Below are 18,771 nucleotides of genomic sequence, written 5' to 3'. Positions count from 1 at the left end.
TCCTCGCAACATGCGTCTGTTATCAGTTGCGCCGTCCGAGTAATAGGTGCATACCTGTAAGTTAGTTCGTCTGGTGTGACCGAGGTGAATAGTACCTTCTCTTAGTTACTCTGAAACTCAGGACAGCCTTTCGGGCCTCCCAAGAGTTTCCCTCGTTTTGTTTAACATGTAGGTGCTTGAGGGTATTTGTCGTGCACTTGATAGCTCTATAAGATGAATGCATTACAAGGTGGAATATGCTACCAACCAGGCAACTCAGCCTTTGGAGTTGAGTGAGGAGCAGAGTACTGCCCTCTCACTAAGATTTTGTTCGTCTTAGTATTGTTTCTTCTCTGTCGAGGGTTAACTCCTAATTCAAATCTATGCCCAGCCATCACAGACTTAATCTCTGATTGCCTCTAGATTTTCGCTTATGGTTTTTGTTTTGTGCTCCACATTTGCCATTGCGAGAATCGTCAGACAGAGATATGTCTCATTAGACTCATTATCTCTGTATGTTTACCCCATGGTACAACAGAAGTCTGTAAGTCTTCTGCTTCGTTGCAATTGATCCATAGGCCACTGTGATGATTCAGAATGATTTTTCAGACAAACACAGCAGTTTTTGTCTTCTATATACTTTTATCTAACTCGTAAAGTGTTCAACTACTAGGTGTTCACCCTGAACTGGAGTGAATGTTGGAAGACTCTGCCTGCCCTGATAGCTCAGCATTCAAGGTATAAAGAGAAGAGTTCCTCCCAGAACCCATCTTCCATTTCATGTGGACTTCATGTTTGAGACACACTCAGTGTTGTGGAGTGTTTTTTGGCCTAGTTTGAAGCAAAGCTAAGAATGTATGAACAGCCTCTACTTCCGTAGTTTTCTGACATTATTTGCTCTTGACACCCACATTCTGCTATTAAACTTTTGGAGGTGTAAGCGATCTTCACTTATTATATTTTTTTATGTAGGCCTAAAAAGTGTCGAAATTTTTCAATACCTTGAGACCATTTTTAGTGACTGGCACAGTATGTTCGCCTATTATTATATCTTCACCTTTTCAGTAAGGTGCTGAGTTTGGAGAGCCAGGGAGTATAGTGTACCTGGGGCACTTACCACTCTAAGTGGATGGGTCTGGAGTTTATTTCAGTGTAGGTTTCAGTGTTTTCTGCTTGTTTTATTTTTGGTGCTGCGCCCAGGGCAAGGGCGGGCACATATCATACTTTGCTAGCTGTAGGAGCATTCCCCTCACTGCAAAGTTTCCCCCAAGTAGGAGGCGACCCTTGGCTCTGCTGCCACACCACTACAAGTTAAGATGAGCACCAACCAGAGGCAGTATTCATCTGCATAGCTCTCTCAACTGATAGGAACAACAAGTGTTTTTTCAATACTATCGACTTTTCTATTTCAAATTCATTACATGACTTAATACATTAGAACAGAATATGTCCATGATCCCACCTCCTTTCAATATGGAATCAGCTATATAATTACGGGGTAAGTCTCATATACAAAATTATATTTTTACAATAAAATAAGGTTTTGTGTATACTTATCTAGTAATTATATGATCGGAGCCCAACCGCCTCCCCTCTGATGGACATGTATAAAACAGAATGAAGTGCTTAGCTAAGTCGTTCCTAGTATTGCTGTTGGGGGACTGCACTGTATACCTATACTGAGCAATCGAAGCGCTACCCACGAAATTTGAATTAGGCCGCCATACGTGGAAACTAATAGCTTTATAATTACTGGGCAAGTATATACAAAACCTTATTTTGTTATAAAAATATGATTTCAGTATAACCATATGTCATTTCTCTCAAAAGCTTGGGGATGAGCAGTTAAATAAATAAGAGCTGTGTTGATAAAATTCTCTCCTGCCTGAATACCTGGTGTTTTTTTTTTTTAGTTATAAATGTCTTCTGTGGCATTCTTGTTTATATTAGAGTAAATATTCTTGCTCCTCTGTAGGTTTCTTGTTGAGGTCCAGAAATTCTTGGGACCCTTGGTCAGCAGAAGTTGCGTCTCATACCTTTAAATTTTACATTCCTAACCTTTCCCTGAAATTATCAAACCAGCTTTTGCTGCGTTTGAAGTCTGTTGAGCTAGTTCCCTCTTCTTACCTTGTTGTGGTAAGATCACAAGCAAAGCAAAGCAAGCAACAAGATCTCCCCACATTTAATTTATCAAACATGGCTGACAAATAGTTCCCCCAGCCACACTTTCCTTCGTATGTTACTAATTACGCGCACGGCAATTGGTTCTACGAAATAAAGAAAACCCAAAACTCTCAGAACACATGCACTCGCCATATACTTGACACACTCAGGGCTAGATGTTGTGCTGTCCACTGGATATGATTGTCGAGACACAAACTCATCCACTGGCACCCGGCACCAGACCAATAACTGCCGAATACTAATACTAAAGAACCAAACAAGCACCAAGACCACAAAATAACTCAAATACAACACGACAAATCACTACACGAACAAACACCAATCAACATCAAGGTTCCTTAACAACAGAAAAGTACAACAAATCACTAACACAAACCCCAATCAACATGAAGATTACAAAACAACACATAGAAATATACAACACATTACTAACACAAACAAACAACAATCACATCAAGACAACTTGACAAATCAACACACAGACAATTCCCAACACTGTCTCCAACAAACACCTTACAAACATCAAAACAAAAATCAAATACAATAGACACTCTTCAGCTCAACAACAACCAGACAAACACACATGCACAACAACTATACAACACCAAAATCAATCAAATCACACAATAACAACTGACCCTCAACAGACTGCCTTATCTCCAAGACCACTGCCTTCTACGACTGTTCATAACCGACTCTGATCATAGACTCCTACCACCTACTCCGGCGACCGAATCCGTGCACAAACCTAACCACATGCCAACAAGCAGTCCACACGCTAACAACCCATCCACCAATTACACTCTCTCTCTCTCTCTCTCTCTCTCTCTCTCTCTCTCTCTCTCTCTCTCTCTCTCTCTCTCTCTCTCTCTCTCTCTCTCTCTCGATAGCTCGCTCACTCACACTCCTCAGAAAAACACATACGCACTTACATACTATCATACAGCAATACCAAACACGAAACACGACATCAAACGTACGAAAACATTTAAACTCAATCATTCCCTACAACTACAAACAACCCAATGACTCTCTCTCTCTCTCTCTCTCTCTCGAAAACGTTGTTAAATGTAACTACCATATCACTCCTCCATATTACCTCCCCCATTACATTTGACAATATCTCCTTACACTCACAACACCCACACTATATTGCCTTTCGGAACACCCAAGGATGCTCAGATGCAGGCCGCCTCGATCTTGGTTGAGGACCTTCATACACTCCATTCACTTCTACTAAACCACTTTCATTCAGATTCCCATTATCTCCCTCACTGCTATCCTCCCAAATCTCATTCACTACCTCATCTACACCTTCTAGCTCTGGTCCCAATGTCTCCCTTATTTCTGCTACCAAACCACTCAGTACATCCATACTTTTGTCAAACTCTTGCATAGATTCATCCATACTTTCAACTACTTCCTTACTACTCGGTTCCCTTCCCACTGAGATCTCGCTTATCCCTGTCAGTTCAAACCCACACACTCTATAAGTATCATTCATTCCCTCAAAGTCATTCGTATTACACGCCTTATCAACCATTTGTACTCTAACACTAACACCCTTATCATGCTGTTCACGCTTCTTCCTTCCATTCCCTTTCTCTACACTCTTCTATCTTCCATACTCTACTAACACTAACTGTCGATCTCCCAGACCCATTTATTCACGGACACTCGGCTCATACTTATCAACCCTCAACCATTCACTCATTGCATTCTCCTGAACACACTGTCGCATACTAGAGGACCCACCCAACTAAATCCCCTTAACACCTAGTTTCCCAAATTCCCAGCCTGACTTGTTCTCTTTCGCCCTCACACACTTGCTACATGATCTTGCATTCCACATTCAGCACACTTTGCACACTGTTCTTTACACATCCTAGCATAATGCCCATTCTTTCCAGTTTCCCCAAACCATGTTTATATGGGTACCCCAACATCCACTAGCTATATGCCCTGTTTGCCCACATCTATAACATTTTATGTTTCAGTCTCTCTGACACTCACTAACCAAATGACCCATCTTCCCACACCCGATACAAGCTCCTAACACCCACTGACATTCATTCTTCTTATACCCTGATTTCCTACATCTATAACACTTCTGCTCTTGTTCACAACTAACTGACCCTGACCTTCCGACACTTGCACTTCCATCTCTCTTAGGTTTCACCACACTTACATTACTTGCTCTAACGCTCCTATCAACCACTCGCTCTGCCATCTGCCTCAGACCTCCTAAAACTGCCTCCCTATAGCTCTTAAATTTAGGTATACCCTCATTTACTTCGGTCCAGACACTGACACTTCTGCTCTTTTTCCTACACCTATGTAGTTCGTAATCCCCAACTATCTAAAATATCATTCCATGTTAACCTCTCATTCATCCATCTCATTTTCTCCTTACGTTTCAGATTTATAAACTCACATAATCTCTCAGGCACAGTCGCTAACAACTTCCTCACTAACTCCTTATACTCATGTATTCCCTAGTCTCCAAGCTTTTTCCTAGCTAATGTCTCCAACTGGCATACATATACTCGCTCACTTTCACTTCCACTGCTTCCATCCCGATTCATATTTACGTCCTCCGAAAACAATGAATCAACTTCCATACTAACATCCATGCTCTTGATTACGCTCTTCTTACCCTTCTTCTTTCTACCTACCTGTTCCCACTCACCACTATCTATATTATTCTCATTCTGTTCTTTATCTCTTCCTTTTTCCCAACATTTTCAATTCCTTTCACATTCTGTCTTATCATCCTTACTAACTTTCTTTCCCTTATTCTTCTTCTTCTTCTCAAGCCCTTTCTTATCCTTAGCCTCATTCCTATCCTTATCCTGTCTCCCTTTTTTCTTATCCTCACTTACTATAATCATATCTCCTTCATCACTTGCACTCTCATCCACTCTCTTTCACTTTCCTTACCACTCCTGGCCCGTCACAAGAGGAAGCCTCCCACCAACTGCTCCCTCTCCCATGAATCCCTTCATCATCTCCTGCACTGCATTCATCATTACTCCGAACTTTTTATCCATTTTCTGACCATTCTCTCTTCCGCTCCTTTCACTTCTTCTTTCATTTCTAATTTTTCCCTCCTTAGCATTCCTCTCATTTCCTCTAACTCGCTCTTCAGCTCCTCCCACTCTACCCTTCACTTCTCATTGTCTACTTCCAATCTTTCCTTAGCTTCCCTTGACAACTGCAACTCCTCCCTCAGCCTCTCCACTTCAGTCAAACCTTCCATACTTATTTTCTTCACAATCACACAACTCACTATACCAATCGTACTGCAGCTGCCACACTAGCAGTCCCTGTTTGGGCGCCAAAAATGATGTGGTCATCGGGGCACAAACTCATCCACTGGCACCTAGCACCAGACCAATAACTGCTGAATACTAATACCAAAGAACCAAACAAGCACCAACACCACACAACAACTCAAAAACAACACAACAAATCACTACATGAACAAATACCAATCAACATCAAGATTCCTTAACAACAGAAAAATACAACTAATCACTAACACAAACAAACACCAATCAACATCAAAATTACACAACACAAAAAATTACAACATCACTAACACAAACAAACACCAATCACATCAAGACAACTCAACAAATCAACACACAAACAACTGCCAACACTGTCTCCAACAAACACCTCACAAACATCAAAACACAAAATCAAATACAACAGGCACTTGAGCTCAACAACAACCAGACAAACAGACATGCACAACAACTATACAACACCAAAATCAATCAAATCACACAATAACAACTGACCCTCAACAGACTGCCTTATCTCCAAGACCACTGCCTACTACGACTGTTCATAACCGACTCTGATCATAGACTTCTACCGCCTGCCCCGGTGACCGAATCCGCACACGAACTCAACCACCCGCCAACTAGCAGTTCCACACTCTAATGACCCATCCACCAATTATGATCTCTCTCTCTCTCTCTCTCTCGATAACTCGCTCACTCACACTCCTCAGAAAAACACATATGCACTTACATTCTATCAACCAGCAACACCAAACACGAAACACAACATATCAAACATACAAAAACATGTAATCTCTCAATTATTCTCTATAACTACAAACAACCCAACGACACACTATCTCTCTCTCTCTCTCTCTCTCTCTCTCTCTCTCTCTCTCTCTCTCTCTCTCTCTCTCTCTCTCTCTCTCTCTCTCTCTCTCTCTCTCTCTCTCTCTCTCTCTCTCTCTCTCTCTCTCACAACCCTCAAAGATGTTGTCAAATATAACTACCATATCACTCCTCCATATTATAAATTTGTGTAAGGTGGTATTGGGATGCCTGCTTCCACAAGAGAAAGAGAGAGAGAGAGAGAGGGGGATTTTGAGATTTTGCAAATGACACTATTTTTGCACTTGCCAGTGTAGCTGTAGCAACAGCTGCACAAATTGACTTTTCCTTTTTTATGTTCTTTGCAATTGTCTATGATGCCATAATGGTGAGCAACCTCAAAGTATGAGTCTGTAAGCACAGGAAATCTAATGAAGTTAATCTCTTCACCTTCTTTGGCCTCTTCATAGCACTTTTAGCAGCTCCAGGAGTATTTAATCTTTTTGCTTATGATTGAATCCAAAGTTCTTCAGCTGCATCACGCTAAAGATACAAGAACAGTGAATACCTGCTACTAATCACTGTGTGAGACTTGAGTGAGGATGGGAGCTGAGACAAAGCCCACATTCAATCCATTCTTATGTGAACTGTAACTTTTGGGAATTTTTGCATTAGTATATAGTTTTCTTTATACTTTTAGTTGATGCAAGTTATCTGCAGGTTTGTGGAAACAGCTGCAGTGCTCCACAAAAATACTCCATTTAATTAGTTTTGAAAATTTGACAAATAATGAAATCTGCTAACCCAAACCTTTTGAAATTTGAGGTTTGATGGTTAATTATAGTTAAAAAATATTTACATGTATGCATTATGTAGTAGTCATTTTTAATATTACATAATGATCCCACTTTTGTATGGACATCAGTAATTATATTCATCTAAGTTCATAAACTGATTTGGGTTTTTGTTGTTGCACAGTTAACTTCATATTGAAAATTTTTTATTAATGTGTGATTATTCATTACCAATAGATGAATATGTAAATATTGGTAGTATGCTGTTACAACATTGTCATTATGTATTATGAGATGTCACTTTTACAGATGCATTGGTGCTATCCAACACTTGAAGAACAAATATGGAGGTGGTTATAGTTTAGAGCTCAAATTGAACACTCGTACATCTTTGAGAGTGAGTGAAATTGGTGGTGTTTCTGAGAGTCCAGAACAAGGAGATGGGTAAGTGTATCAGTTATTTATGCATGTATTTTCTGTCACTATTGTATTCATACTCTCTCCTTCCCTTAGAAGAGCTGTTGGCATACATGTGAACAAAAAGAAATTTAGTGTACATATAAGTACTGGTATATCAAGAGCCAGAAGGAAAAATGAAAAGCATCAGTACCTAGAACTTTCGTGTATTCTTTTACACCTCATAAGGTTACAATATATAAAAAAGTTACTTGTGATCGTATAAGTACTGATATTAGCTCTTTGCAAAGTTATATTAATGTTTTTGAAAATTTAATAGTTAAACATGAGAATAGCTCTGCTTTTTCCATAAATATGAAAATTAAATACAGGTATTATACAGTGTTTTAATTAGACTGCTGAGTCACATTTCCAAACTTGTTAAGGGGCCTGAAGGACATATTACAACAAGAAGTGTAAAAATTGTGACGAGACAATCAGTTTAGCTGAGCAGTCAGGGGTGAGAATGCATGACATGGATGAAAAAAAAAGATGAAAAGAACTGCCAGCAGTATGCAACAAGAAAATTTTGTGTAGAAAAAAATTTGGGGGATCAGGCATTTTGAGTATACATATTTGCATTTTGAGTATACATACAGTGTTCCCCCCGTATTCGCGGGGGATGCGTACCAGACCCCCCCGTGAATAGTTAGAATCCGCGAATGTTTGGAACCCCTATAAAAGCGCTAAAAACAGCCTATTTCGTTAGTTAAAACTTAAGAAAAACCACTAAAAATTTTCATACTTTGTTTTTTTAATAGTTTTATCACAAAAAGTGCATTTTATAATGAAATTGATCACAAAAACCAGGAATTTGTGGATATTTCTCATAGAAAAATACCGCGAATGCGCGAATTTTCCGCGAATAATGCAGGGAAACGTTCCCGAGAGAAATCCGCTAATGTGTGAGTCCGCGAATCCGGAGAACGCGAATACGGGGGGTCCACTGTATTCTTTTTATTTGCTGCCTTAGAATATATTTCCAAAAGTGTAAGTTCTGCATTCCAAAGTACGTAAAGTTGAATATATATCTTTCAGAGTGGAACGTAGGAAAGATGAGATGAGCCACATGGTTACTGAAGCTTTCCCAAATGCAGTTATTGATGAGCAGTTTGATGAGCGCATTGTCTACAAGATTCCTCAAGATGACGTCACAAGTTTAGCAGGATGCTTCTCAATGTTAGAGGAAGGTAGGAAGCACTGCCTTTGCTCCTTTTGAATTCCCATTTAATTTAAGTGACTTACCAAGCAATTACAAGGCTGCAAGTTTCCTACTACGGTGGACCAAAGTGAAAATTTTGTGGTGGTGCTGCCATTGCTTGTGTAGGTGACAGAGACGCACTCACTTTCGGAACCGCCAGGTACAACACAGCGGAGATCTGCATTTGTTTTCTGCCGGCTCCTAACATTGATGGTTTTTGTGCTGACAAAATGTTCATAATTTTTTGGGACATTTTGGTTCCTGTTATTGGTGAAGTATTCACTTTTGTGTGGCTTTGTATTGTAGTTACCTTTGGTTAACTTTATTACAATTTTTCCTTATCAAGTCTGACTCCAGTTCTTCTGGTATTCAGTATTGCACCGAAGGATGTATGACTAAGCTAGTTAAGCTTAATTATGATTCTCACACTAAGTGCATGAAATGTAGGGGGCCAGGAATGCAATAGAGAGCTTACTTGTTCCAAAGTCAGATATGGGATGACTAGCAATGGAAAATGTTTAAGTCTTATTCTGAAAACTTGAGAGATAGGAAGAAGAAAGCGGCCCTTAGAGCCGAAAATAGGACTAGTTTAGAGGCTATTCCTTTGCCTTCAGTGGCTGAGGGTTGTGCTATTTCTTCCCCTTCTATTCATACTGTCTCTCATCCTGAGCTCTCCTACTCCTTTACCAGCTCCCTGTGCTGCTAACCTCGACAATAGTGCCAGTCTCGAATGTAGGTTTGATAAAAAGTTTGATTTCTTAGTGAACACTGATGAAGTTAGGTTTTTTAAAGGCTTTTGTATAGAAAACTTTGTGTTAGTGCAAGGTGACAGTGTTGTGCATGTTGAGGAGGTGGCTATCCATCCCACCAGTTTTCCTAAACAAAGGTCCCTGTCATGCTCCCCCACACCGGGGGTGAAGACATACTGGAGGTCCAAGGGAGGCTGGTAGGGTTTGCCCACGGGCAGTTGCCCCCTCCATCCGGACCCTAACGTGGGGTGACGGACACAACACTGCTAGACTGGATGCGTATGCCTTCCCTCCCTTCAGGATGATCATCAACCAAGTCTCATCACACCAGAATGTCTCCCTGATTCTTGTGGCTCCATTCTGGCTAAGGAAGGAATTGTTTCCCAACCTACTGTGTCTACTATTGGACTTCCAAGGCTGCTACTGTAAAAACGTTCACTGCTCGAACAGCTACATTTCCTCAGGTACCATCAAGGATTGTCTGGTCTGGTCCTGACAGGATTCATACTGTAAGGAGCTTCATTAGAGCAAAAGGCTTTTCATGACAAGCTGCAGAAGCTATCACTGATGCAGATGAGCTGCTTCTAGCAAGCTCTACCAGTCAAAGTGGACAGTTTTCAGAGGATGGTTTACACAGAATAACATCTGTAAGCCAGATTGCAGATTTTTTACTTTTAATGATGAAATCCAGGAAGTCTGGGTGCCCTCCACAATTAAGGGTTATAGAGCTATGTTGAACTGAGTTTTATAAGCATAGGGGTCTAGACCTGTCTGCTAATAAGGACCTTAACGATCTCATAAGATCATTCGAAACCTCCAAGTTAGCAAGGTGTCTTCGCCTGGAATTTGGACGTTGTATTGAAGCAGCTTTGAAGGTCATCTTTCGAACCTCTCCACTCAACCTCCCTTAGGAACATTACCAAGGAGACCCTCTTTTTGGAAGCGTTGGCTTCTGCCAAACGTGTTAGTGAACTCCAGGTGATTGACAAGAGTGGGATTTGCACAAGGGGATGCAGTTTGCTCTCTTTCTCTTGGTTTCCACACCAAAAATGAGGATGTTTCCAATCCAAGGCTTCGCTCATTCATCCTTAAGAATCTTATGGATATTCTAGGGCCAGAAGAAGAGAGACTATTTTGTCCAGTGAGGGCCCTGAGATACTATCTTAACAGTCTCTGGTGTTTGGTGTGGAACCCGTCTCATCCACTCTCAAAGAATGCTCTCTCATTTTTCCTGAAGAGTCTGATTATGGAAGCCCACTCTTAGGATAAAGAGTATGATTTTCCACTTGTTTAAGTGAATGCTCATGAGGTTCGGGCAATTGCCACTAACCTTGCTTTTCGACACAATATGTTCCTGTCTTCGATTCTTCAAGCAACCTCCTGGAGGTCCAAGTCAGTTTTCCCCTCAAATTATTTTAAGGTTGTCAAAACTGTCTTTGAAAATTGTAGTACTCATGGCTGTCATGGTGTTCAGAGAGGTAGCATAGGGGCTCTCTGTCCCTCTATTTATTCCTCCTCTGCCTTGTTTTAAGGTTTTTGAGTCGAAGGGAAGTCTGGGGGTACACTGTACCTGGAGTACCCTCCAGTTTAATGGTAGAGTATTGATATTTCAGGCTTGGTGTATGTGACAGCATTGTGTTTTTTAATCTGGTCTTTGTCCAGGGCAAGGGTATTATTTGTTCATCTTTATTAGTAATCGGTGGACTTCCATGATGCCAAAGTTCTCACTGAAGTAGGGGCAACCCTTGACCATACTGCCACACCCTCTACAGAGTAAGATGTGTGCTGGCCAGAGGCAGTAATCACCTGCAGTAGCTCTCTTACTAGGTAAGATACAAGTAGCATTGGACCAGTGCTAGTAGTGTTCTTTTCATTCAAAGTCATTATCTCATTTAATGTTTTGGAGTAGACTATGTCCATGATCCCACCACCTTTCAATGTAGAATCAGCAATGTAATTGCTTGGTAAGTCACTTAAATAAACATATTTGTTCATATACGAAACAAACCTTTGGTCTTAACATTAGGATTTACTAGCGCCAAGCTGGAAACCCGTAGAATTAAAATTAAACTTGTGAGATCCAGGGACTATTGGCATCTATACCAGGTCACGGGACATGTATTACCCAGAATGCCCTAGGCGACCTGTGACCCACCAGTTATTCTTCTACCGCCTTTAAGATAGGACGTGTTTACTGTCTATCTGTTTTAAAGTGGTTTTAGTTTGCCCGTTTTTATCCATTTTACTCTCATTTTTCTTGTTAATTTTCTTTCTCTGAGTGTGATCAGTGTGGGTGTGATATGTAAGAGTGTGTATGTGGTGAGATGGAGATTTTTGCTTCACCATTGGGATCTTCTTCTGTTTCGAAGAGAAGACAAAGGAAATGACCTGGAGTCAGTGGCTTTCTTGTGTTCAAGATTCCTAACTTCGGTGTCGACGGATCCTCATCCAACGTGTAGTAGATGTAGGGAAAATGTATGTACAATTACTAATCCTTGTTCTGTTTGTTGCGGTTGGTCGGTGGAACAGTGGAGGAACTTTTATGAGAAAGGCCAGTACAAGAGAAAGGAGACGACGCCATCTTTGGATGACCAAGCGTTGCCAGCTTCTTTTGTATCGGCAATACACCAGACTGCTCCATATGTTTCACCACCTGCTTTTGATTTGTTCCATACCCCTTTGATTTCTCCTAGCGATTAATTATCGGAATCTCCAGGATGGGTTTTGGGTAATTTTATGCGTAATATTTACGCTCCGTTGTTCCCAGCAGGGAGGGGGGGAGCATCGCCATCTTTGTTCCAGGTGCTGGCTCCCGACGCGCACAGGATGGAAGGTACGTGGGCGGCACTAGGCCTACCAGGCGTACCAACCTTGGAGGGTTTGCTGTCACATTATATGGCGTTACGATTCCAGCAGAGTCCGGCAGCGCTGAATGTTCCTCATCCCCCTGGCTTGCACTTTATGAGAAATAATGCCGCGGCTACGTCAACAACTTCAATGTTTACGGCGATGCAGAACGTTGGAGGTAGTTTTGCTGGAAACGTAGGGATGCCAGATTTTTATGATAAAATAAGCTTTTATTTATACTTACCAAGCAATTACATAGTCAGAGCCCTCCCTCCTACCCACAGATGGACATCATGGCTCAAACGAATTGGAATCTCTGCTTTGATGTACCTGGCAGTTTGGAAAGTGGCCAGGTCTCCATCACCCTACACAAGCGATGGTAGCGCCACCCCAAAATTTGAATTTTGGTCTGCCGTGGTAGGAAGCTTGCAGCTGTGTAATTGCTTGGTAAATATAAATGAAACCTTATTTTATCATATCATATTTTTGTATTATTGTCTGCTTAAAGCTTGAGCACATCTAACAAAAAACAATTGGAAGCAGGTCCTCCTAACTGGCATTTCTCTAGTTATTCCAATTTGCATCAAATAAGAACTTATTCCAATTTGCATCAAATAAGAACTTATATTACATGATCCTTATTCCAGGTATGCATGTTTTCATAGCAACTTCATTAACATCATCTATTGCTGTTTGATAATCTGTAAATCTTGACATCAATATTCCCTTTTGCAATACTTTATATTTGCACCTAATATTGATTGGTGTTCATACACAAACAAACCTTTGGTCTTTACAATAGGATATTTTTCTAGCGCCAAGCTGGATCCGGTTAAATCGTAGATGAAAAGCAAGGAATCTGTGCATATATCAGGTGAAAACTGGTCAAGGACCATGCACCCATGCCATCGCATTCAGTCTTTTTCTTAACCACCTGGGTGAGAGTTGCGGTTGCCCTCTCTCGACCTTTTACCCGGTTCATTGCCCATTTTCAATTGCCTGTGGCCACCAATCAAAATTTTACACTAGCTAAAATGCCTTATAAATATTGCCACATGCCATGTCTCAATTCATCTCAGCTATCCAGAAGATAACCAACGAATGGGCTGGTAGAAATATGTCAACAGAAAAAGTCCCGCAAATACCAGAAATACTCATCAGAAAAAGAAATACCACTGAAAAAGGACCATTAATATGGTGAAGTCTATGGATTTATCCACCCTAGGTTTCAATAACCTACTTTTTTAGCGAATAAAGAATTTCTGTTGTGAGAAATATGCTGTTTATATCCCTAGCAGTTAATATCCACTGAAATATGAACATTGGCAAATTATTGACCAATAGTGATGTGGAAGAAAGGCAAATTATACAGAAAAATATATCTAAAATCAATTTTGATAATGCAGCCATCCTTTTCAACAAAACACGCTTGAAAAGAGGGTCTTTGTCCTTCCTATTATTATCATTATTGTTATTATTTATTATTATTACTATTGATGATGAGCCATATTCATATAGAACAAGCCCACAGGGACCATTGACTTGAAATTCAAGCTTCTAAAGAATATGGTGTTCATTTGAAAGAATGAAGGTACAGAGGGCTTTTCGGGGCTTGTCTAGCGAATGAAAATTGGTGATTTTCGGTGTCAACATGCCCCGATTTACACTTATCAGTGGTGATAATTTAGTATTGGCGCAGATACATACCTGACAGAAGCACCGATCTCTCGTTATTGGAAGTTATTGGAGGTTTTCGCTTATCATCATGCTGTCAGAGTAGAACCCCCACCGATAACTGGGGACTGCCTGTATTAGGAAACAGAATCCTACCACCACGAACAACTCCATCTACAAGAGATAAATATCTGGTAGAAGCAGATATCCACACTGCAAAACAGTATTCTAGTAAAGGAAGGACAAATGACCTAAAACAGGTTGCATTGATTTGATTACTGGCATAAATATATGAGGTCTTTAGGAACAATACCCAACTTTCATTAAATATTTCTCAAAAGTAAAATGTGAGTCAAAAGTTACACCTAGAATAGTTAAAGCTTCAGGCTCATTCAGCACCAGAGTCCCAACCACCTGAAGGAAAGGATAGGGTGGAAAATCTTTACAAGATCTGCTAATCAATGGTGTCTTCATCTTACTGGAGTCCAGCCTCACACCCCACTGACCACACCATTCACTGATCTGGTTCATGTCCCAATTGAGTCTGAGGGGACCTTCATTTCTGTTTAGTGGAAACTTGACCACACCCACAAGTGTTGCATCATTGGCATACAGAACAATCTTGTTGTCCAGACCATCAACCCTGTCACTTGTAAACACTTTAAAAACCAGTGGACCAAGAACACTACCCTGTGTTAGCTCCAGACACAATAGGTCTTGGTTCGCTAAAGATCCCATTAACAGCAGCTCGTTGTTGCCTATTTGTAAGGAAATCCTCAATCCTGAAACAAATTCAACCACTCCAAGATTCTGAAGTTTATAAATAAGTGACATTGTGCAAAGCAATAGTACTTCCTTCAAGTGCATCCACTAACAGACCTTGTTTCACTTTCCTTGAAGGATATTGATGGTTAAGGCTCTGCATGGCTTGGAAATATCATTGATTATATCTTCCAAGATGTCCCTTTCTACTTCTTTGTGGATAACCAGCATGTATGAAGATTCATCATGCAAAGTTTTTTGGGAATCAGCAAAACTATGGCTGACAAAGAAGTGTCTCCCCCCCTGGATGCCTTAAGAGACTAGATATTTTAGTCTTAAATCACATTTGTAATAATGATAATAATAATAATAAAAATAAAGTGCGCACATAGTAAGAAAAGTGATGGACTCCTAAGGAGGCAGGATGCAACCCGGAACCCCACACTATAAATACCACCCAGTCAAATTGGAGGACTGATAGACACCCCCCCAAAAAAAAAAATAATAATCCATGATAGTTTAAAAATTGATATTGCCTTATCGATATTAGGGGGAATGTGAACTTGCTGGTTTTATGAACTTGTACAATTTGCAGATTTGTTTCAAATTTTTAGTTAATGTAATATAACAGCTACTGTACTTTATTTATTAATCATAATACAACTGAAAACAGGCATTAACTAAAATTTTATTTTTTAACATCTGGAGGATACCAATTAAATTTTACTATGATTTATTTCAGCAAAGAGAAGGAACTTGTTACTGGAGTATGCCTTAAGCCAGACAACCTTAGAGCAGGTATTTCTGAAGTTTGCTCGGGAGCAAGAGGAAGATGACAGTCCTTGTGGCGAGTAAATTTATAATTTCAAAAGCTCCTTGTAACATGACACAGTATGTAGTTTCATATTCTATTTATTTAAATATAAAAGATCCTTGTAATATGATGCACTAGTTAGTTGAACATTTTATGTACAATGTTAATATTTTATATGAGAATAGTTTGTGAGTTTTTTATGAGCTTTATTACTGTACTTAAATTTACATTCCATTTATACTTTTGTGTGTGAAACACTTGTAAAGTATTTCCTTGAAGCAGTCATTGATTTTGAGCTAGAATTTAGTTTTTTGTACAAATTATTACGTACTTACCAAATGGCTGTACAGGCAGTCCCTGGTTATTGGCGGGGGTTCTGTTCCCGTACCAGTGCCAATCTGAGGCTGTGCTCCGCCGACAAGAGAGGATCAGCGCATATTGGCACCGAAAATTCAGTTACCATTGACGCTAGACAAGCACAATAAAACCGGATCACTGATAACCAAGACCGCCGATAACCAGAGACTGCTGGTATATACCGGAACATGCTGCAATACTTTGTTTTCAGAAACATTTATAGTCTTATTATCATAAAATTATTTTTTTCAATATTCATAAACTGTCATAAAGGAGTTGCATAGCAAGGTAACGTTTCAGTTTAGGTGTTTAACTCCATACACGTATTGCAAAGGATATACGTGTAGTAAGCACCAAGTTTCTAAAAATTGGAATGGAGACCTTGATTTCAATGGTATTAACATGTGTAAATAATGGCTGAGGGTGAATTCTCTTGTTCTATAATTATTACAGTACAGGTATACCTCACATAACATGTAATGTGTTTCAAAACATGCACATCAAGTAGAAAAACAACTTAAACTTTAAGCGCCTTACAAAGGATCTATACCCCTATAAGCACCCTGCAGCATCATCAGTAGTTGCTGTCAAAAAAATATAAAAAAAATCCATACTGTCTATGTAATAAAAATACAATAGATATACATTTTCCTTCATATTTATGTAAAGAACACCCAAATCAATCCTAAGCACCCTATAACAACCAATAACGATGCAAGCGACTTTTGTTTTTCTTATTATGTAAGAAAAATTGCCAGAAAGTTGAAAACTACAGAACTGGAAACAACTTAAGGTAACTGGAAACGACATAAGGCAAGGTATGACCAAATAAGTTTCCCAAACTTTGCCCCTAAAACAAATTCAAGGTGGACAAGCTAGTGAGTGATTTGTCATTACAGTATGTTTGGCTTCATGTGGTTGCCTTGGAAAAAGAAAAAAATCACTTTGATTTTTCCAGCAGTTATGGCAAATTTCACTAAGAGTGTGGAAAGGAAGATGGAAGAAAAGGAATATGAATGGAGGTACAGTAAAAGAAAGGAAAGGTTGCAGCTAGGGGCCAAGGGGATGCTGTAAAAAAACCTTAAGTAATGCCTACAGTGCACTGCACAAGGTGTGCTGATGGCACTACTCCCCTATAGGGGTATACGTACAGTAATTTTTCATAAATTATGATTGCCATTTAGATATCTTTGAGTTTTTTATTAAAATATTTTAAACTGAAGTGAAATTATCAGATTTACAAACACTGTTACTACAGTCTTCCTTTTAAGAAGTGTTAATTGAACAAGGGCTGGATCACCTGGACCTTTATGCATTTAATTATTATTTAGGTTGTTTGATTTGCTGAGGTTGTGAATAAGGTTTTACTTTAAGGTGAACTGACTTCAGCATTTTAAAAAAAAATTTGAATTGAGTTCAACATTTCTGTTTAAGCACAAAACTTTTAAATTATGCAAGACTAAAAATATATATTTTTTATAATTTTAAGATATTTTAAAAATTATGTAGTTTGTTAGTATACAGGATATGTGTATAGTAGCTGAAATTTGAAAATTAACTAGCTAGAGATTTGTGGTTGGAATTTATAAATTTACTTGTCAGTTAAAACAAAGTAAATTATATTTTTGATAACCTCTATATTCTTACTTGGCCTTAGCATAATCAGTTGGCATAGAGAGCATTTTTCAAGAGTGATTAAAACACCAATTTATACTGGTACTGGTGTTTGATTATTTTTGTAAATTGTCTGGAATTGAGACAAGGTGTGATAATTAAACAGATGTAAGGAATGGAAATTAAGTGCAATGAATTTTGTCACTGCATAATAACAGTGAATGGTATGCCTGTACATATTACTTTTTAAGTGGTAATTTTTTTTTAGATTTATGATATTAGTGTTTACATTGATGGTAATAGAAAAATTTTTTATTCATGGGTTAAAGATTACATTTATCCAGTAAAATAAGCTTACCCAAAGGTCTTATTAGTACATGAGTCAAAAATTGTATTTACTTAGTAAAGGAAGTTGACATAAAGGGTATACTGTATATGTAATTTTTTTAAATGTGATTTCAAGTATACTTACAGGGTTATAAAAACAAACAATATTATAAGTATACCATTAAGCCATATTTTTTGACATGATTAAGGGCATTCTTACATTTAAGTATGATATATACTCACCGGGTATCCTGACTATTGTGAAGTGTCAGGAGTAGGTGACTGTTCTTGATTGGTCATGATTAAAATTGTTTTTCTACAACTTGAGCCATCACATCAACAAAATACCACTGATTATTTTTATGAAAAACACAAAAATGTGATACAAAAATTTAGTGATATTATAAGAGTAATCTAGTCAAAAGGGCATTCTGTGTACAGTAGATTGTGTTCATTAGTTTCAAATGATTTTTAATAAACATTTTCAATGGGCTAGCATGTTAGCCCAGATTTTTTAATAGTTTTGTTAAACTAATCATTGTACACTTAAATGTAATAAATGATTACTTGTCACACATAAATAATTATTTTTTCAGTACCTTCTTTTTAAATCCTTTCAATACTGTATAATAAAAGGGATTTTGACGTAGGAAAAATCTATTTCTGGGTGATTGGCTCGTGTCGCCCTATGAAATATCCTTAAGATCATTATTTCTAGGTAAAATTAATCTAAAATTACCAGAGAAAAACAAAATTAAGAAAATGTCAGTAAAACTGACTCGCTCACTCTATAAAAGAAGTGTCGGTATGGGAATATAGGCGAGTGGGATCACTACCACGAGTCATTCACCATTTAGACCTTCCAACATAAAATCCCCACCAGAGAGAGCTGATA

General features: G+C 38.9%; 1 protein-coding gene across 3 annotated transcripts in view; it reads left to right on the top strand.

Moving 5' to 3' along the window:
• LOC135200079 (cholesterol transporter ABCA5-like) overlaps window positions 1–18,472 on the top strand; it is a 271,083-nt gene extending 252,611 nt beyond the window's left edge. For all 3 annotated transcript variants that reach the window (XM_064228374.1, XM_064228377.1, XM_064228375.1), the window contains exons 30-32: window positions 7,385–7,519; window positions 8,570–8,721; window positions 15,507–18,472. In XM_064228374.1, the coding sequence (XP_064084444.1) occupies window positions 7,385–7,519; window positions 8,570–8,721; window positions 15,507–15,619 (400 nt within the window). In that variant the 3' untranslated portion in view covers window positions 15,620–18,472. The remainder of the gene's footprint in view (window positions 1–7,384; window positions 7,520–8,569; window positions 8,722–15,506) is intronic.
• The last annotated feature ends 299 nt before the right edge of the window (window positions 18,473–18,771 follow it).

This window comes from Macrobrachium nipponense, chromosome 26 (genome assembly GCF_015104395.2).
Source record: "Macrobrachium nipponense isolate FS-2020 chromosome 26, ASM1510439v2, whole genome shotgun sequence".
NCBI classification, from domain to species: Eukaryota; Metazoa; Arthropoda; class Malacostraca; order Decapoda; family Palaemonidae; genus Macrobrachium; species Macrobrachium nipponense.
This window is presented reverse-complemented; position numbering and strand designations above follow the sequence as displayed.